Source organism: Anthonomus grandis, chromosome 4, assembly GCF_022605725.1.
Source record: "Anthonomus grandis grandis chromosome 4, icAntGran1.3, whole genome shotgun sequence".
NCBI classification, from domain to species: Eukaryota; Metazoa; Arthropoda; class Insecta; order Coleoptera; family Curculionidae; genus Anthonomus; species Anthonomus grandis.
This window is the reverse complement of record NC_065549.1, coordinates 16,242,888-16,265,048: the sequence shown is the minus strand read 5'-3', so window position 1 is coordinate 16,265,048 and position 22,161 is coordinate 16,242,888. Positions and strand designations below refer to the sequence as shown.

The window sequence follows — 22,161 nt, the reverse complement described above, 5'->3', positions numbered from 1 at the left end:
TTTATTTATATTAAAAATTTTAAAATTGTATATATTTTAAAACAATATATTTTATGTCCTATAAACGTAATATTGGCTACCTCGGGATTCCTATCCGGAGAGTTAAATTGCACGGAGAGTTCTTGGTATTTGGAGTTTATTTTGACACATTGTTCCCTTGTCAGGCGATTTTGGATTATAAATTGCCACCTTGAAGGTCGAAAGATTTAGAATCTTTGCGATGTGGATTTTGACCAAGAATGTTTAAAAAATCCGCAGGGTTTTCATCAATGTTCTCGTTATTTTTAAAGTAGCAGTCAGGTAAAGGAGCTGTAGCTCACTGGATACAACCTTTACCAGCGATATTTTTTAATTGTTCTTAGTATAAGAGAAAATGAAAGAAATTCGTAAAACCGTATGTTACCCCATAACATAGGAAACGCATTAATTATTTCTGCGCCTGAGTCAACTTGCCATAATGCCTGACACCTACATTTAGTGTTATACTGGGAAGCAAAAGATCTTTATGTAGAGTCCCAAATTTTTTAGCAATAGTATTAAAATCATAATAGGCAAATATCCATTCCGTTTCAGGTTTTAAGATATGAGATTCTTAATCTGCTTCCTAGTTTTCTTGGGATGAAACATAAGAGGCATAAGTCCCGCTTTTCTACATTTACACACTTTGTTACATTTTTCTAGTGAAAACAATTTAATTGCAAATGAAAATATCGTGCCTATACAGGACGTACCATCAACTAGTATTTATGTTAATAGTGAAAATCAGCAAACAGTTTTATCGAGCACTATTATTAATAGTAATCAAGTAGTTCTTTTATCCACAGCTATTGTAAAAGTTCTTGATAGTAATGGAAACTTTAAACATATTCGGGTTTTATTTGATAGTGGTTCACAAATTAACATTATGACTTAAAAATGTAGAAAACTTTTAAACTTGTCTATTTCCGAGTGTTCTTTGCCTATAGTAGGGATAGGAAAAAATAGTCTTGTTAGTAATGCTCGCGTAAATTGTACAATTCGCCCTACTGATTCGAATTTACCAAAAATAAAGTTAGAAGCTGTAGTTTTGCCTCGTATTTGCTCCAACATACCAAGTATGCATATAGAAAATAAAAATTGGTCACATATTACAAATTTGAAATTAGCCGACCCCAATTTTAATGTCCCCGGATCTGCTGTTAAATGCTGATATATTTTTTAAATCATTGCTCGATGGTCGTGTGTTGGAGGGACAAGGGGATCCTGAGCCGTAAATACTACTTTTGGTTGGATATTAGCTGGAAACGTTAGTCCTCAAACTGTTAATTCAGTATTCTCGTTTGTTAGCTTAACCGCTTTAGATAATATTAATGCAATCTCAAAAAGGTTTTGGGAACTTGAGGAAATTCCAAAATTAAGTCCACTTAGCCAAACAGAATTAGAATGTAAACAAATTTATAAAAATTCTGTATCTCGTAATTCTCAAGGTAGATATATTGTCGATTTGCCCTTTAAAGAGCAAAATCCTGTATTTCCCAATTCAACAAGATATATGTTGTTTATTGTTATTATTTCGACTTCACAAATTTGTTTTTACAGCCGATATTAAGCAAATGTATCGTCAGAGTCTTATATCTTTCCATCTAAGAGACTATCAGCGTATACTGTGGAGGTTTTCAAGTCAGGAACCTGTTCAGGAATTCGTTTTGAATACTGTTACGTATGGAGTGGCATCTTCGCCTTATTTAGCATTACAAATGATATTACAAATGGTTAATGATGAGAAAGACAAGTTTTCTGTTGCGTGTGAGGCTTTGAAAACTTAAACTTTTGTCGACGACGTATGCTCGGAGGAAAACAGCTTAGAGGCAGCTTTACATTTAAAAAACCAACTTATTGAATTGCTCAAGACCGGTGGCTTCCAATTAAGAAAATGGACTAGTAATGAGCCTAATCTATTAGAAGATCTTCCCGATGACATAAAAAAATCAGCATTAAATTACAATAAAAAGAAAATAGTTTTTAAAAACCTTAGGTTTGCAGTGGGATCCGTCTAGTCATTGTTTTTTGTATAATATCCATCCCTTTAGTAATATATGTACTAAACGCAACATTTTAGCAAATCTCGCTCGTATTTTCGATCCTCTTGGTTATCTTTCGCCTATTACTATGTTAATAAAGGTTCTGATGCAGTATGTTTGGTCGTTAGGACTATCATGGGATAATATTCCCCCTGAAGAAGTTGTTAATAGATGGACAAAATTTAAAAATGAATTTTCCTTCCTTAGTAGGTTTAAGATTCCTCGTAGGATTGGTTTGGACTTAGTTAATTCATGTGAAATTCATGGATTTGGCGATGCGTCAATCAAAGGATATGGCGGATGTGTTTATTTTAGGTTTTGTTTTGAAAATTCTCAGAGCACTTTTCTTATTGTAGGTAAATCTAAAGTCGCGCCTCTAAAGCAAGTTTCACTTCCCAAATTAGAGTTGTGTGCTGCAGTTCTTGTAGCAGATTTAATATCATTCGTAATAAAAACGTATGGTAAAAGGTTTGTTTTTCTGACATTTACGCATGGTCAGATAGCATGGTTGAATTATCCTGGATCAAGTCAGCTCCACAACTATGGAAAACATTCATTAGCAACAGGGTTTTAAAAATTCAAGACATAATTAATCCTTCCTGTTGGCATTATATTTCTAGTGTAGATAATGCAGCTGATTGTGCGAGTAGGGGAATGTTACCTAGCGAATTAATACATTTTTCGCTATGGTGGAATGGACCATCTCGGTTAAAAGAATCACCTTAGCATTGGCCTTGGTGATGCTTTTTTGGCAGCTTTAAAACGTTTTGTGGCAAGACGAGGTCAAGCGACACATTTATTTAGTGAATGTGGTACAAATTTTGTTGGTGCTCACAAACAAATATTATCTTATTTTGAATTAGCTGCTCAACAGGAGCACATTAAATGGACTTTTAACTCTCCTTCATCTCCTCATTTTGAAGGATTGTGGGAAACAGGAGTCAAGTCACTAAAGGGACATTTTATTAGAATTGTGGGAGAGCAAATATTAACATATGAAGAATTCTATACCATTTTAGTTCAGGTAGAATCGGTTTTAAATTCCCGTCCGTTGTGTTCTATTAGTTCAGATCCAAATGACATAACCGTATTGACTCCCGGGCATTTCTTATCGCTGTCTCCATTATCTTCTATTCCGGAGCCAGAAGTCACCAATTTAAAAGTTTCTAGACTCGACAGATGGCAATTGTTGCAAAGAATGCACCAAGACTTTTGGAATCGGTGGAATACCGAGTACCTACATTCCTTGCAACAAAGGTTTGCCTTTGTTGCAAGGAATGTAGGAAAGTGGTATAAGGAAACTAATTTTCAAGCTAAAGAGGGGATGTTAGTTAAAATGAACTTTTTCCTCCTCTAAATTGGCTTATTGAGCGTATTATTACACTCCATCCTGGTGCAGATGGTGTAACAAGAGTGGCTACGGTGCGTACAGCCAATGGAGTATATAAGCGACCATTGGTAAAATTGTGCCCCTTACCAAACTAGTTGGTCTCTTAGTGGTAAAAATATTTTTAATAATCATTAGTTTTCTTTCTTTTTGAATCATTTTTTTCTTTTTGTTGCATAGTAAAATACTTTGCGTTTTTGTTGGGATTGATATCAGTCAAATTAATCTATAATTGATTATTGCAAGGAATGAATAAACTAACTTTAATATATCATTGCACCTGGTATCTTTGCGCGTTAGTAAAAAAAGATGGCCTATGCGACATGCGCTATGCGCGAAGAATTTTGGATTGCAATAAGCGGCAGTATCTCTCTCGTTTTATTCATTGAAAGTACCACCTTCTTTTCGGGTACCGCAAAAACCTTAATTCTACAAACTCAAAATTAGTGTAAACAGAGGCGCCTCAAATTCATGAGAACTATAAAGTGCACGAAGATCCAGCAACTAGATCCTCACGGGTAAGTCGTTAAGGCCCCTTTGATTCGCCGCTCAATGGTAAATAATACCAAAATTTCTCTTTTTATACAGTCCACAGTTTGATCTCATTTATTAGTCAATTATTCACCAATATTGATTGTTATTTTTTAAGCTTTTTTGCATTTTCCAACCGTATTTTACGGTAGGACATAATGAAATCAATGGCCCAATCACGTCCAGTTTTTTTTTTACAATTTTAATTATTTTGGCAGGCTTTATTTGTCCTTTTCCTTTTTTCTAAGTTATATCCAATATCATTTTATTTGTAATCCAAGTAAAACCTATAAATTTGCATATTTGAGTAGGATTAAGATTGCTTTTTACATTGTTAATGATAAAGCTCAAAGATTTTAAATTTAAAACTACAAATTTTACATTCTTTAGACATTCCTGGAATGAACGTGTCCTTATTTAAAAACCATCCAGATAATTAACACATATGAGGCTCTTATCTCTAAAATATTATAGAACTGATTTTAAAATGTTTGCAAAAACATATGGCGCAGATGCTAAACTGAAGCAGACATGTAAATTCATACAGGCAAACATTTTCTGGAATTTTGAATCGGTATAGAATAGTAAGCATTTTTTAAGCCGATCATTGCTACAAACCAGTCATTCTAAATTAATCTTAATACAGTTCTGATATCTTTCGATTTAAAGTGAGGTGCTGTTACAAACTCGTTAATATCTTAGATATATATCTCTATAGCAGAAACTGTTTCATTGGTACTTCCTTTAATAGTGCTTGCATGTTATAGCCTTTAACAAATTGCAAGACAAAACGATTATTCGTAATACATCGCCAGTTTTCTAAAAACAGTTTGAGACCACCTGCCTGTTGTAAAACATCAAAGTTGCCCTCTAATATCAGCGCCGATGATGTTATCTCGAGGGTTATGTATGGCCCCGGGCATAGATGTTAACACAGTCAAGTCACTCGACCCTTTTCGACTAACCATCCGCACCTGCCGACGCCGCCCGTCTCGCCATCGGAGTTTATCGATCCCCCGCATGCGGGCACAGTATAAAGAACAAGTTTATGTTCTAACAAGTTGAAGAACAAGTTATGTTGAACAAGTTTTTTTTCAAGTTTATGTTCGGTGATGCGGGGGATTTATACCGGTTCATCGACGAAATGTGGTTATAGGGTTGACTCGGTTCAGTTTATTTTCGACGTTTACCGAGTGTGCCAATATTTTTTGTTTTTGTGAATTTAAAATTCTGTCATTTAGTGCTAGTTTTACGGACTTTTACTTTATAATTTATATTAATAGTAGTTGTTTGGTAATACGTACCTACATACCTACATAGTAGGTAAAGTGGATTTTGGGAAAAATCCCCAAACAAGTAAAGGATGAAATGAATGATACCTCTTAAGTAACCAGGTCAATCAAAAAAATAAAGATAATCGGTACAACCCTACGTTTTTATTATTGAGAATAATAATCCTGGATTGAATAAAATAAGAAATAAAATAAGACTAAAATAAGAGTTCAATTTACACAAACCCCCATAAGGCAGTTATACAGCAAAATAAAATAAGAAGTTGACCAAAATGCAACTAATATAATTATTGGTCAATTTCTTGAAATATACCTGGCATGTGATTGGTAATTCCTTATTTCTTATTTTATTTTATTTTTCTGTTTAAATGCATACATGTCAAATAAGGCCTTATTTTATTCTATTTGTCTGTATAAATTTAGCTTAACTAGTCGGCAATTAAGGTATACATTTAGGTTTACACCTTTTATATTAGGTACACGTTTATTAAGATTAAAGGGTTTTTAGGGGATTCTGGTTTTCTTAACAACATTCCTAAGGTTTTGACTCAAATTTAAGCGTTTTATTAGTACTATAAAAAGAAATAAAAGCAAAGAAAAAATGGCGACTGGATGCATACATAAATATATTACCTATTACCTAGTTGTTGTTTATTTAATGTGTCACAATGAATAAGCGTCAAAACTCACCAAAATATTTTAAAATTAAAAAACCTTGATTTTACCCAATAATAATATTAAACTTAATACTTTCCTTATTGCCCCCCGTAAACGCATTTCTAATGTGAACTTCATGGACGGACTTGCATCCTGTCATGCGAGGGGTGCCAGCGTAGTTTACAAGTGATTTACGACTGCTTATAAAAAAAGGCGGCATTTTGAGGCGATCAAAGAAGTGATTCTACTTGTTGAAATCTATATACTTTGATGTTAATAGCTCCGCAAAAAAATTGAAAAAATCTGCAGATATTCTGGATTTGCAGATATCCGAGAAATGTTCTCATCAATGTTGACGTTATTTATGAAGTAGAAGTTAGATAAAGGAGTTGTAACTCACTGGATACAACCTTGTCCAGCGACATTTACCAGTGCACGCAGGTTTCGGTCTCTATCGTCACTTCTGACAGAATGTAATTCACATATGTCTTCTTCATATGAGGACAAAGATGAAATAATTCTATGCCTTTGGTTACTAATACCAGAATTATTTTTTACACCTGGTCTCAGAGAAATTTTCGGAGGAGCTTGACCGACTGCGGTGTTTTGATTGTCTACCGGAACGAAATTGAGATCGCTGCTATTGTTCCTTACCTTTTTCTAAAAATAAATAACACTTAATAACTTACTTTTTCCATCACGAACAATACAAAAAACGATATAGTCGAAATAATTATCACGTCCTAACCCGGAACGATGGCGATGATCGGAATTTTTATCGATAGAGAAAACGTCTTAACGCATTAAGCACTATGCACCACCCGGTGCAAAGTGGCTCTAGTCTGGCTTTAGTTGTAATAGTTTTTTCTATATTGGTTATGTGTGTTAGAGTTTTGTTCTTTTTAGCACGAATAACTAAATATTTTCTTTTTCAGAATAAATCATATAGTGACACTATCGGAGAAATGCATGCACACCACAAACGCATAAATCGCCGATTTATTACGAATTCTAACCCACAAAATATAAGCAATCTTGATTAAAATCGAAATAAAATTATCTATTTAATAATAATAAAACAATTAATAATATGATCTCTATTTAAGAAAACATAAATTTATTTCAGAAGTCAAACATAAAGTTTTACAAAAAAAAGTTTCAGGGTCATTTTATCAAAAATAAAACTTGCTATAACTTTTACAATAACCTTTTTCTTCTAGGGCTTACCTTATTGACACTAGAGACATTTTACATAATATTTAATATATTCTGTATATTTCTGTCTTTTTCTTTCTATTGAGAGCCGTCAAATTTTCGAAAACTAATGTTTGATTCTAAATTTCTAAATATGGTTTTGAATACTTCTCATTATATATTTTTTTTAAAATAAGGTAAAAATCTTTAAAACAAATTAACAACGTTCCTGTAAAATAAACCCGAAAATGACTGGAATAATTTACCTTGGAATGCGCCGTTCGGAATAACGCTAATCTCATTCTCGTTCAGTTTAAGAGTGATCAACTGCAAAAGACCCTCGAACGCTCTCGAACTCACGTTGGATATCCGGTTCTTCGACACGTCCAGCTCAAACATAACCGGCATTTTACCGAAAGCGTTACGCTCCAGTTTCGTTAGATTATTACCCTAAAATTCAATTTTCAGTTTAGGAAAAAATATTTATTTGAATTGATAAATATTTTAATCAGTGTATTTCAGAAATGTATAGGAGAAATAAAATTGGGAGTTTTGTCAACTTATGTCTACGAATAAAGTAAGCTAAAAGAACTGTCATAACTCTACGTTGTGTGCTGAAATTGAATTGATTTTTATTTTAAAAATTTTATTTAACTAAGAATATTAGGCAAATTTATCCATTGGTTTTTTATCTATATTTTGAGAAGACCCTAAACATGATTTATTTATTTTCAGGAACATGACGCCACGTTCGTTAATTTTATAAATAAAAATATTTTATTTATGTATTTTACCTATTACGTACAAAATAAAGAAAAGAACTTTGTAGAATGAAATAAAAAATTTATGGTGGTCATCCTACAGTCTTTTTGCATACCTAAAGAAGTTTTATTCCTCTATGTATTTCTGACACGTAATAACATCTACTTTAAATCACATATTGTATTTACCTGCAAATACAAATATTGCAAAGATGTAATATCACTAATCGGATCCCATGGAGGCTTGGTAATGCCGTTGTAGCTTAAATTCAGACTAAAATAAACAAAAAAAAATTAGGAATTACAAACGCTACTAAAAAATAAACGCTTCTAAAATATTTTTCATTACCTTATTTTTTAAATATAACTTAAATTTTTTATTTAGCAAGGTTTCCTGAAACGTTTTTACAACCGATGTACTTTGAATTGAAATACTACGATGGTAATACTCGGAATACTACGAGTGCAAGCTTTTAAATGAGATGTTTCGAGTCGTGCTATTGGGCAACCCATATACAAGGGTGGCCATTTAAAAACGAAACAGAGCCTATTTTGGGTCCCTCAGAACATTTGCGAAAAATCCTCGGACCCGTCAATTTTTGATTCAAGGGGGAAACATTTTTTTGCTAGTTTCGCCCCCCTGAGGGCAAAGCCCTAGTGGAGGTGACAAGGGCCCCCAAAATTTTAAATGGAACGGGGCTCGAGTGATACCTTATTTTGAAGGTATTTTTATGTGGATTATAACCCTAAAGTGTTAAATCGTTACTATTTGCCTGGTCGATACAGGGGCTAATAAAAGTTACAAAAAAATGTTAAAAAGTATAATTTTAAATGAAGGGCTTAAAGATAAAATCAATCAACTAAATGTTCAAAATGTTGGCCTTCGACTTTTATACAATAATACAGGTTTTGTTCAAACCTTTCCCGTACATTTTGCAAAATTTCTGGGGTGATTTGGGACGACATTCATCAATTATTCTTTGTCGCAAATGGTCTAGCGATGTTGGCTGACTACCATAAACGTTAGTTTCTAAATGGCTCCATAAAAAAAATCTAACGGGCTTAAGCCGGGGAACGAGGAGGCCATTCAATAGCTCCTCTTCTTCCAATCCATTGTCCTGGAAACGTTTGGTCCAAATATTGACGAAGCCTTGCAGCATAGTGGTGGCGCCCCATTTTGCTGAAATACTAGACGATTTTCCAAGCACTCGTTGTTATTTTCTAGTATCTCCACTAATGCTGGATGAATTGTATTTTCTAATAACTCCAGGTACATCTCTCATGTGAAATTGCCAGGTAAAAAAAAGGAGCCTACGATATTTTTACCAAAAATGCCAGCCCAAACATTTAATTTTTCAGGATGTTGTGTATGCACCTCACGAAATATTCTGGGAATTGAATCAGCCCAATAGCGACAGCTGTGACGATTCACAGTACCGTTTAGGAAAAAGGAGCATTCGTCGGAAAAACATACATTAAATATAAGGTATGGATCATTGGCGGCTTGTTCAGATATAGTTTCACAAAATTGTACTCGCCTATCAAAATCGTCTTCGTTTAGTTCTTGTACGAGATGCATTTTGTACGGATGAAACTTGTTTTTTTTTTTAATTTCTTCTGAATGCTGCTTCTCTTAATACCAGACACGGTTGATAACTTCCTTCTGCTCAGTGTAGGATCTTGCACAATATGGCCTAAAATAGCTACTTCTGAAGCTTCATTCACCACTGGATTATCCATTTCGCGCTTTTTATTAGCCACAGACCCAGTTTCCCTAAATTTTTGAACCAAAATGTACTTGCGATGGAACTGTCGATTAGAGTGTTGTAGTGTGTTAAAGAGCTGGGCAGTTCTATTAGCATTTTCATTGTTCGCAAAGAAAAGAGAAACTATTTCAACTCTTTCAGCAAGTGAATAAACCATTATCACACTCAATGTTGTAACTAACTAACTTTAAAGAGCTATTGGTTTGACACACTATGATCTGACAGCAGTAATTGACAATCACTATTAAACTTCAAAATGTTGCTATAATAACAGTCTCAACAATAACCAAGAGTTCCCTTGCAGAATTGGCATAGATATCTACGGGTATTAAAAAAAAAACAACAGAAAGTACGGTTCACAATGTAGGAGAACAAAATTTTTTGCATTTATTTAACTGCTAAATTTACAAGCATTTTCTTTCATAAAAAATGCTGACATGTTTTTGTACCTTTTATTAGCCCCGGTATCGACTAAGCAAATAGTAACGATTTAAAACTTTAGGGTTATAATCCACATAAAAATACCTTCAAAATAAGGTATCACTCGACCCCCCGTTCCATTTAAAATTTTGGAGGCCCTTGTCACCCCCGCTAGGGCTTTGCCCTCAGGGGGGCGAAACTAGCAAAAAAATGGTTCCCCCTTGAATCAAAAATTGACGGGTCCGAGAATTTTTTCGCAAATGTTCTGAGGGACCCAAAATAGGCTCTGTTTCGTTTTCAAATGACCACCCTGTATATAAGTTTTAACGTGAATAAAACAATTAATTTAAATCTTTTAGTGATATTTCTAGGTAAATTATAGGAACGACGTTTGTACTAGGGTTTGGCGAGGTTTGTAGTAGGGTGGAATAGCATGTAGGGTGAAACAGTGAAATTTATCAAACTTTTTAAGGCGTCAGGTGTTGATTTTTTCCTGTTTTCCTGTTTTTTTGATGTGTCATTGCCACAAACATTAAAAACTCCTAACATGTTTTGTTATTTATGTCTGTTTTTAAGGACCTATCACATTTACTCTCAAAAAATGAATACATACGATTTTTTTTTTAAAGGCAAATTGAATATATGTATAGATATGTCAATGATTTTTAGCTTAAACTATTCGTTCCTTTTTTTATTTAATGTCTAATAAATTGTTATATTTGATATTAATTTAATTTTTTATTTAATTTGCGAGTAGTTGGTAATCTGTAGGTTGGAATATCAATTGTTCTACATTTGAAGCTCTTACTAATGATGTTGACGTGTCATGAATAAAAAGCATATAGCATATTTTCTCATACTATACTGCATAGCAAAGAGTATAGCATAATATGTTTCTCAAAAAAAATATTAATATTGATTTATTTATTTATTCATGTATTGTATTCCTATCGGATTGCAGAAATTGATCGAGTCGAGTCACCAACATTAGCATCGACATCATCATCTCAAAGACCCAGTTTGTCTTCCGTGTTAGATCAAATTGGACCGTTGCAGCAAGGATCACAACCAAAAAAAAATCTAAACCGTAAACCGATCAAAAGTGCAGCTTCAATATCGCCTGAGATATTTAAAACTTTAAAAGATAGAAGGAAGGAACTCGAAAAATCGAAAACGAAAAAAGCATATAAACTAAGGAAACTTCACCGAAATGTCAACTGGGAAAAAACCGAAGCGTTAAAAGATGGCATCATCATTCAAAGATGTTAACTTTTACATTAATTGTTTAATCAATTTAACACAAAAAATTACCTCTTTAGTAAAATACCTTACTTTCTCTAAATTTAAATAAACTGTCTTTATTGTTCCAACTTACAAGCTCTTTTCGAAAGGGGTAATTTTGTAACTCATTAAAATTTTCAAAAAATGTTTAATTTATCTGTGTGCTTATAAAATAATTTCATCACATTATAGAGTATGAGTCTAGCTTTCAAACAATATTAATGGATTTGGAACATATGTGATTTCATATGTGTCATTTTGAATTTATCAGTAATAATCTGCAAACCTCTCTTGTATTCAAATAATATCTTTTTCCTACACTTGTATCATCAAGTACTGCTATTGCTCCTTTTTCTTCTCGTCTTATGAAGAATTTTAAAAAAACTTTTCCTTTTGGCATCAAACTCGCCGTGCAGACTTTCTTTCTTCACAATTATATTAACTCGTTAAGGTTGTATTACACGTAGCTTACGTACCCTTAGTCTAGATTCAGAAAAGCTATCTCTTTGTCAATAAATGAAAATAATGTAGAACAAAATTTCCTTCCCATGACCCAAGCAATATTGTAAAAATAAAGAAAATAAGAGTTAATATAGTACTAATCGAATTTCAACTCGATACCTTTTAAATTCAAATCGGATACCATAACAACAACGCTAGGGATAGTAGCAGGCAAATTTTTAGAGTTTAAATGTCGCTGCTTTATTCACAATAAAATTGTGATGAAAAAATTATATACAATAAATGACAAAGTGAATTCTGTCAGTCATAAGTTTCACAAATTATAAATTAAATGTCAAATTAATTCAAAAAAAATCAGATTTACTTTTTGCACTGCATTAAAAGACAGAACTTTAAATTTTAATAGGTTTATTGTTAAAGTTATAAGTTTATACTGTGCTATTAAATAAACTCAGACAAACGGAGTATCGTAGCCATTTAAGTTATGCTTTACTCTTAATTACTATTTCCATATAAGAAGTTTCAGCAGATAATTATTTTCTATTTATTGATTCTGTAAAATTATATATTATAATGGAATTACGAAAGGGAATTACGTTAAAACTGTTATTAATGTAAACGAACTGTAACCTACGACTTTTAAGTGAATTATAAAAAAAATAATTTTAGTTAAGTATTTATTAAAATAAAGCATCTATGTTATTTTAGATATAATTTGGGTATATCTATTGTAACTAAATTATACGTTTATCTTTCATGCACCATTCCGCTTTAAGCATACATTTTGGAGCTATAGGCGTCCAAAGGTGGAAAAATGCATTATTTTAGGGTAAAGTAGTACACATACATACATAAAAGCTATATTATTAAGCATATCGCTAAATACCGTATCTCACACATAATTTATACAGGTCTGGCCAACACAGTTTTTGAAGGCGGAAGTCAATCTGTTAACATTGCAATAACAAATCTCAATCACGAACTAAAAAAAAAAGACGCCGCTATTTTGGCCACTATTATCAATCTTTATTTTGTAGATTTTACTATATTTAATAGATCATAAATTTGAAAATGTTATATGACCCAAGCTGGAAGAATGAAAAAAACTAGTGTAATTGATATTTTATTCATAGCTCTGAAAATCAGGATTAGACAATCTTCCAATATAATAGTAATGTATCAGTAATAATCTACAAACCTCTCTTGTATTCAAATAATATCTTTTTCCTACACATGTATCAGTAAGTACTGCTTTTGCTCCTTTTTTTTCTCGTCTTACGAAGAATTTCATAAAAACTTTTCCCTTTGGCATCAAACTCGCCGTGCAGACTTTCTTTCTTCACAATTATATTAACTTGTTAAGGTTGTATTACAAGTAGCTTACGTACCCTTAGTGTAGATGCAGAAAAACCTATCTTTTTGTCAATACATAATAGCAATGTAGAACAAAATTTCCTTCCCAACCCAAGCAATATTGTAAAAATAAAGAAAATAACAGTTAATATAATAGTATTGATCGAATTTCAACTCGAGACCTTTTAAATGCAAATCGGATACCATAATAACTACGCTAGGGATAGTAGCAGGCAAATTTTTAGAGGTTGAATGTCGCTGCTTCTATGTGTAATTTTTTATTCACAATAAAATTGTGATGAAAAAATTACAGACAATGAATGACAAAGTGATTTCTGTCACTGAAAAGTTTCACAAATTATAAATTAAATGTCAAATTAATATCAGATTTACTTTTTGCATTGCATTAAAACACAGAGCTTTAAATTTTAAAAGGTTTATTATTAAAGTTATACGTTTATACTGTGCTGTTAAATAAACTCAGGCAAACGGAGTATTGTAGCCATTTATGCTTTACTCCTAATTACTATTTCCATATAAGAAGTTTCAGCAGATAATTATTTTCTATTTATTTGATTCTCTAAAATTATATATTATTTATTTATTAATTTAGCACTTTATTTCCAACAGGCAAAGCCCAGTTACAGGAAAATCTACAATTAATGTTTTGAAAGTGTAAACAAGTATTAAATTACTATAAATGAAATAACAAAAAGAAAGAAAAATAAGGAAAACTTAAATTACTATAGTAACATCATGTATATATCAAAATTAAAAGAGATGTAAATTAACATTAGAATGAACAAAGAAAGGGATTCATGGGACAAGGGAAAAAAGGAAGTGAAAAGGAATTATGGTAACTGTTGGTTTGTCAAAGATAAAACTAGATCCTTTATGGAGCATACAAATATGTCACAGGTTGATGATACTGAATTAAAAATTCTGCACATTTGATATACGGTATCCTGAAACCTAATGTTAGTTCTGGCGCGATCTAAAGCAAAAGTGATATTAGAAGCAAATCGTGGTACATGAAATAGAATATCGTTCAAGAGAGGAGGAGAATTTATTTGATTATTGATCAACTTCCATAAGAATATTACAAAATGAATTGTTCTCCTCATGGCCAGAGATTGCAGATCTACTGCTACCTAACATCAGATCATGCTCATGTCCCCTAACAGGATATATTCCATCCTCACGAAACATAAGAAACTTTAAAACCCTTCTCTGAACACTCTCGATGTAGCCAACATGGCATTCATAGAAAGGACACCTGGAATACGGTTCATTCCAGTCTTAATCTAACAAAGGAAAAGTACAATAGTTTTATTGAGTTTGAGTTGTTAAAAAGTCGGCTATTTCGAATGATAAAACCCAGAAGTTTCAACGAGGAGGTCACTGTCTGTTCAATATGTGGCACAAATGTAAGCCTATCGTCGAATACAACCCCTATATCTTTAATAGAAGTACTTCTACAGAGGATTTGATTGTCTATATTGTAATTAAACAAAACAGGATCCTTGGTTCGGTGAAAGGAGATCACACAGCATTTCGGGATGTTAAGACATAACTGATTTCGACTGCACCACCCCCTAATTAGGTCCAAGTTACTCTGTAAGAACAAGCAGTCCAAGATACTATTGATACACCAGAATATTTTCAGATCATCAGCATGAGCTAGTCTAAGGCAGGAAATCAATTCTATAAGATTCTATAAGAGATTGGATCCCTGTGGGACTCCAGAAGTTGAAACAAAGGTATTAGATCTGCAACCTTCCACCTCAACAAACTGAAGACGGTCAATAAGGTATGACGAAAGCAACGAAATTAGCCTTTCTGAGAAGCTGAATTGCTTGTTCAATTTTTCCAGCAGAATGCTATGATTTATCTGATCGAAAGCCTTACTGAAATCAGTATACACCACATCAACCTGACTTTTTCTATCGAGGGCTGAAGAAATAAAATGAGTCACATTACAGAGGTTAGTGATGCACGACCTTTTAGGAATAACACCGTGCTGATCTATAGAGAGTAGTGATTGAACTTGGGGAAGAATTCTGTTATAAACAATAGTTTCAAAAGTTTTGGAAAAATTGCAAAGTATGGAGATAGGTCGGTAGTTGTCGATTCTGTTTATATCGTCTTTTTTGTGAATTGGTATTACTTTAGCACATGTCCAGACGCCTGGAAATTTGCCAGTTTTCAAAATAAGGTTAAAAATATGACATAAAGGCTGACAAAGGACAAACATGCAGTCTTTAGCCACAAAAACTACATTATAATGGAATTACGAAAGGGAATTACCTTAAAACTGTTATTAATGTAAACTAACTGTAACCTACGACTTTTAAGTGAATTATAAAAAAGATAGTTTAAGTTAAGTATTTATTAAAATAAAGCATTTATGTTACTTTAGATATAATTTGGGTATATCTAATATAACTAAATTATACTTTTATCTTACATGCACCATTCTGCTTTACGGGTACATTTTTAAGCTATAAGCGTCCAAATGTGAAAAAACGCATTATTTTAGGGTAAAGAAGTACACATACATAAAAGCTATATTATTAAGCATATTGCTAAATACCGTACCTCACACATAATTTATACAGGTCTGGCCAACACAGTTTTTGAAATTTCAATAACAAATCTCAATTACAAGTTAAAAAAAAAGCGCCGCTATTTTGGCTACTTTTATCAATTTTTATTTTGTAGATTTTGTTATATTTAATAGACCATAAATTTGAAGATGTTATACAACCCAAGCTGGAAAAATAGAAAAAACTAGTGTAATTGATGTTTGGTTCATAGTTCTGAAAGTCTGAAATAGACAATTTTGTAATATAATAGTGAAGTTTATAAAATACGGATGGAAGTCAACTCTTTGTTCGATTATCTGGAACTCAGCATGTAAAAAGGATAAAATGAAAAGTGCAGCTGACTCTTCAAAAATTAAAAAAAAGTGACTCGTATACTTTCCAAGACAAAAAGTGTTAAAAATATGTCTCCAGAAACTTGAAAAAAACTCGAAAAAAACTTTTCTTGCAGTCCGTCGAATAGGTTACCGAAAGACTTTTCCACTAAGAGGCCATAAAGTCATTTAAGCAGGTAAAAGTAAAAATGTAATATAAGAGAAGTAGTAGCTGTACTTAAATCCAGCATTGCTATTTAAGCTCCTTGAAAATAATATATAAATAATTTTAAACTAATAATACATATTGGATAAAACTTAAATTTTTGTCTGATACCTCAGGTTTTGATTCTCTAATTACTAAATTAATATAAGCTTAACAATCAAATATTATTGTGGAGTGTGACATATGTAAAAAGAAGGAAAGAATTTTTGCATGTGACGGATGCCTATCAAAAGTATGCATAAAATGTGCAAAATTGACTTCATCCGAAGTAAAAGTCTTGGAATTAAAAGGCAGTAATGAAATTTTATTGTACCAGGTGCACACAATTTGAAACAAATATACTACTGCAAAGAACTATTGAAGATAATATAATATCAAGCAAGGATAAAATTATTGCTTTGCTTAGGAAGCAAATACATGATATGGAAGCCAGGGATTCTCAAAAGATATCATACAGTTCTACGGTCCAGCAAAATTTAAATGTAAGCCAATCATTAAACTCGAATCCAATTGCCATTCCAAACAACATACCAAGCTTGCTGATCTACCTAATAAAATTCAAAGTGACATATCAAACGGAGGTGTAGTTATAAAATGCCACTCAAAACAGGACATTGAGAAACTGAAGGAGGATGCCGACAACAAGTTGAGTAACATTGGTTACAAAGTCCAACTAACAAAAATGAGAAAACCTCAATTCAAAATTGTTGGTTTTAATGGAGATTTAAATCTGGAAGAAATTGAAAAATGTCTGCGTTACCAGAATGACTCCGTAAGGGACATTGATGATATTGACATAACATATATGCACACAAATAAAAAGTATGGAACTCACACTATTTATGGAAATTGTAATGCTGCTCTATTTCACCGTCTACTTATGAGTAAAAGGATCTATTTACAATGGCAGAGCTATCCTATCTATGAAGATGTAGGTGTTCAACGCTGTTTTAGGTGTCAAGATTTCTTTCACAAAAGCCAAAGGTGTACCTATGAACCATGCTGTGGATACTGTGGTGGTAAGCATGAATACCACAATTGCACTAAAGAGGAAAAATGCTGTATAAATTGTGAGAAGGCCAATACAAAATATAGGTATCAATATGATTCCAACCACGAAGCGAATGATTCAAACTGTCCAGTCTACAAATTTCACCTTAATACACTGTTTTAATGGCTAACATTCAAAATGAAATTGCCATCTTAAATGAACTTGACCAATACGAAAAATCAATTCAGACTAGTAAAGACTGTAATGCAGTTTGCAGCCTTGTTAATACTGCTTCAAAACTGTTAAATATTTTACATTTAAATATTCGCAGTATACAAAAAAACGTTGACAGTCTTATTACGTTTCTTAAGGCCTATGATCTCTCTTGTAATATTATTGTATTGAGCGAGTGTTGGAAAGTTTCTGATGTTCGCATGTTTTCTATCCCTGGCTATAATGTTCATTATAACCATGGAAATTTTAATCAAAATGATGGCCTTGTAATTTTCACTAGAATTTCTGATAAACCTAAAATAAATAATTTAAGATTACAAACAGTCTTTTACTATTATTAATGTTAGTTATGGCATAACATGCACGTACAGACAGACCACTCTCTTCATCCATTCTACACTTTCTAAATGATTTTGAGGACTACTTACAGATTATTCCTATGAATGACATAGACATAGTTTTAGGCGACATTAGCATTGATATTCTATAGAAAAATGGCATAAATGCTAATAAGTATGTGTCGCTTTTAAATTCTTATGGTTTTGATTCCATGGTAAATGGTTTCACTCGTGTGGGCCGGAATTCTTAATATGAACAAGAAACATAATAAAAATAATTCTAACCCTAAAACTATCACAAAAACTATTGAAAACATTAATTTACACATTTTTGAAAATTTAATGAAGCGAGTAGATTGGCGAAGTGTATCCGATATCGCGGACGTAGAGATGGCGGCACGTAAGTTTTCTGAGAATGTATCAAATATAAAAAATTCTACCGAACAGAAAGTAATTCCTTTTAACGAAAATAAAAAACTAAAACTATGGATAACGAATGGCATAATAAACTCGATAAAAACAAGGGACTCAATGAAAAATACTTTTGAGATACGATCCACACTATAAAACTTTATATAAAAATTATAGAAATACTCTGAATAGGTTGATTATGAAAACTAAACATGAATACTTTAAAAATAAAATAAATATTGAACCTACAAATTTTAAAAAAATTCATAAAATAATTGCGGAAGCTACCGTTCAAAATAAACTCAAAACAAATGATGACATGCAGATTCAAAATGACAGATATGAGCCATTTTCAAATAAAAAAGATATGTCTAATTATTGTAATGAATATTTTAGTAATGTAGGTATCAAAATGCTTAGTAAAATTAAAATTCCAACAGATAAATTTAAGCTTCAGCATAGTGCTTTGTCATCTATGTTTTTGGCACCGGTAAATGATAAGGAACTTATAAAACACATCAGCTCTCTTAAGAACAATTGTGCAGCAGGTTCTGATAAAATTAGTTCTGTAATAATAAAGAAATTTCATTTATATTTTATTGAGCCTATTGAGAGACATATAATAAATCTGTCCTTTAAAGCGGGCCATGTACCATCCTATTTTAAAACGGCTATAGTCTCCCTAATTTTTAAATCTGGTGATCCACACTTTGTGAATAATTACCGCCCCATAAGCGTTATCAATAATTTCTAAAAAATCTTCGAAAAATGCTTAAAAATCAGACTTTTTTTTAAATGTAAATAACATTCTATCAGATAACCAATTTGGTTTTCGGGAGGGGTTGAGCACAACCGATGTAATTCTAGAATTTACAAAAAAAGTAACAAATTGTCTGGATACTGGAACCAACTGTTTAGCCGTTTTCCTAGACCTCGCCAAAGCGTTCGATACGGTGCCTCACTCAATACTTTTGAATAATCTAAATTTCTATGGGGTACGTGGGATCCCCTTGGAAGTGTTTTCTAGTTACTTGAGTGATAGGATACAGATGGTCAAGATTGACAAAACTCAAAGTGATGTTCCTCAAGGTACCGTACTCGGTCCTTTGCTCTTCATAGCCTACATAAACTCTTTAACCGGACCTAAAAAAAACGCCACTATTATATCGTACGCTGATGACACCGTTATCCTGTTCAGGGGATCTTCGTGGCATGATGTTAAAGCTTTGGCTGAGGAAGGACTTACAAAGATTTTATGTTGGTTACAAACATTTAAACTAACTTTAAATATAACTAAAACAAACTTTATCCCTTTCTCACTCACGTCTGTAAATCGATCATATTTTAAAACCGTAAAGCTGAGAGGAGGGTATATCGGGAAGGCCGAGTCTACCAAATTTCTAGGTATAACAATTGATAGATATCTGAAATGAGACGAACACGTGACACGACTTGCTAACAATATTCGGAGACTTATTCCGAGATTTTACACTCTAAGGCATATTTTAAGTAAAAAAATCTTATTAATGGTTTACAAGGCACTGGTGGAATCCTTAATAAGGTATGGTATTCCTATCTGGGGTGGTCTTTACGATAATTCCCTTAAACAACTAAACGTAGTTCAGAACTATATTATTAAAGTTATCTTAAAGAAGAACAAAAGGTACTCCACATCTCTCTTATATTCTAAAGATGTTCCAAATATTAGAACTGTGTATTACAAATAACGTCAATAAACATCTTGTTATACCAAGCAGTAATTCTAATTACCTAGTCCCTAAGTTCTACAACTTGCTGCCTGTTAATATTAGGAATATACATAGAAAAAAATATTGTTAAGCAACAATGTTTACATTTTATAGTTAAAATTTTAAATTTGTTTCTGGTCCTACTGTAGTTGTATTCTTATACTAAATATATTTAAACTAGTTTTTTCTTCTCATTCAAACATTTACTGATTTTAGTTAAATTAGCTACTAATTTTAGAGTGTTTAAATCTATATAGTGAATATAACTGCACATACAGATATTTATATCTAGGTGTAGTGTAGATATTAAGACAAATGTAATTAATTCTAGAATTGCCTATGTAACATATTGTAAATTTTGTCAGTAATATATATTCATTTATTCATTCATTCAATAATATATCAAAGGCTTTCAGGGACAAGAATTTGGGACATTAAGTGATCTGGCTATTTTCTGTCCCTTATTACGTAATTGATAATACATTTTAATATTAAAAAAAAGTGACTAACTTTTCAATGTAGGCATTTACTTCATTTTCCCACCTTCTAGGCCATTTCTCATTATAATCACTAACGTCATTATATCACTAACGTCATTAGTACCAGTAGAAGTTTTTATAGTATTATTAAATTTCTTGTCATAAAATTATGTTTTATCACAATTACAGTAAACTGTAGTAAAAAAAAGCTGAGAAATCAATAATTTTGTTCTGATTTTAGAATAGAGTCAGCCTCTAACTAACTTTGATTTGAGTATTATCAATTAAATGCATGCAGGCAAAGTTTGCTGGTCGATGTATATCGACATTACGAAGGTATTAGATAGAGTAAACCATATTACGATCTATGGTTGTGGTGGAAGCTTGGTGTACTAACGTAGAAATTAAACACATTCACATATCACAAAAGCTTCCCAAGAAGTATTGAATCATTTATTTATTTGATTACTCAAAATTAAAAAAAACGAATCCCAAGGTAACAAACAACTGGCCTCCCTTAGCGCTAGCTATTGTAAGAAGATGAAGAGATTGATTTCTTACTAACGCATTAACTTGAGGTACAAAACCTTTAAACAAAAAGTTTGAGAAATTTCATTTTTTAAGAAAAATCAAATAATAGCATATACAGCATTCCAAATCATATCAAACTAAAATACTAACAATATCAAATACTAGCAGCGTATAGTATAAACTTTAAATATACATATAGTTTTCACACAATTTGCAATACATATATATAGCTACAGAAACTAAAGCTTATATCAGTCAAAGGTTATTACATAACAAAGAATCCGTCTTTTTATCCTTCCCTTCACTCGATAGAGTAATTTAGGAAGAAACTAGGTCAATAACCGGGGTAAGGAAAATAAGGGCTAGCTCAATAGATACAAAATAATGAGTGTCATCGATTTTTTGCAGTAAATTATGTGAGTTCTCATGAGGAATGTGAACTCATTACATTTTTTATAAAATATTTATTAAATGTTCAAAATTATCTGTATCTAAAAAATTACGATATTTACGCAAAACTTTGATTAATACTGGTTCAAAAACTTTTAATGAATGTCCTAACTAGAAAAATATTTTCGTTTGTTTATACAAAATTATTATTTTAATCATTCTTAAAAAATACATGTTTTTCCGAGTACAGCCATTAAGATTATTAATAAAATTCAATTAATAAAGATTCTACTAAATAATATTTAGACCGACCAGGATGACAAATTTTAAAATACCTTCTAGTCTTTACATACAATAATATACAATAATTATTGTAGAAGGTATTTTAAAATTAAATAGACTAACTAGAAGGAACAAAGAAAATAAAGAGAGCATATTAAATAAATTTTTTCCATAAATATGTATATTTTTATTACCTTCGCAGGGTCAATAAATTCATAAAGCTGCCATGTTCCAAGTTATCTCCGAGCTTATTAAAGCTCAAATCGAGACTGAGCAGCGAGTTCATGGTGGGCCACAGTTTCGGGGGCAAACTCTCAAACTCATTATGCGAAAGATCCAAATCAGAAGTCGAAATCGGTAAGATAAAAAGCGAACTTAGTTTGTTGTGACTTAGGTTCAGCTCTCTCGTACTAGCCAATCTAAAATACATTATTTACTCTAGTATTTTCT

At 32.1% G+C, this 22,161-nt stretch overlaps 1 protein-coding gene across 1 annotated transcript in view; it reads right to left on the bottom strand.

Annotated features, from left to right (window-relative positions):
• The window catches only part of LOC126735578 (toll-like receptor 3), a 148,311-nt gene that overhangs the window by 40,162 nt on the left and 85,988 nt on the right, over window positions 1-22,161 (bottom strand). The window contains exons 10-12 of the mRNA XM_050439608.1: window positions 21,906-22,130; window positions 8,072-8,156; window positions 7,388-7,571 (exon numbers count right to left, since the gene is read on the bottom strand). Of these exons, the coding sequence (XP_050295565.1) occupies window positions 7,388-7,571; window positions 8,072-8,156; window positions 21,906-22,130 (494 nt within the window). The remainder of the gene's footprint in view (window positions 1-7,387; window positions 7,572-8,071; window positions 8,157-21,905; window positions 22,131-22,161) is intronic.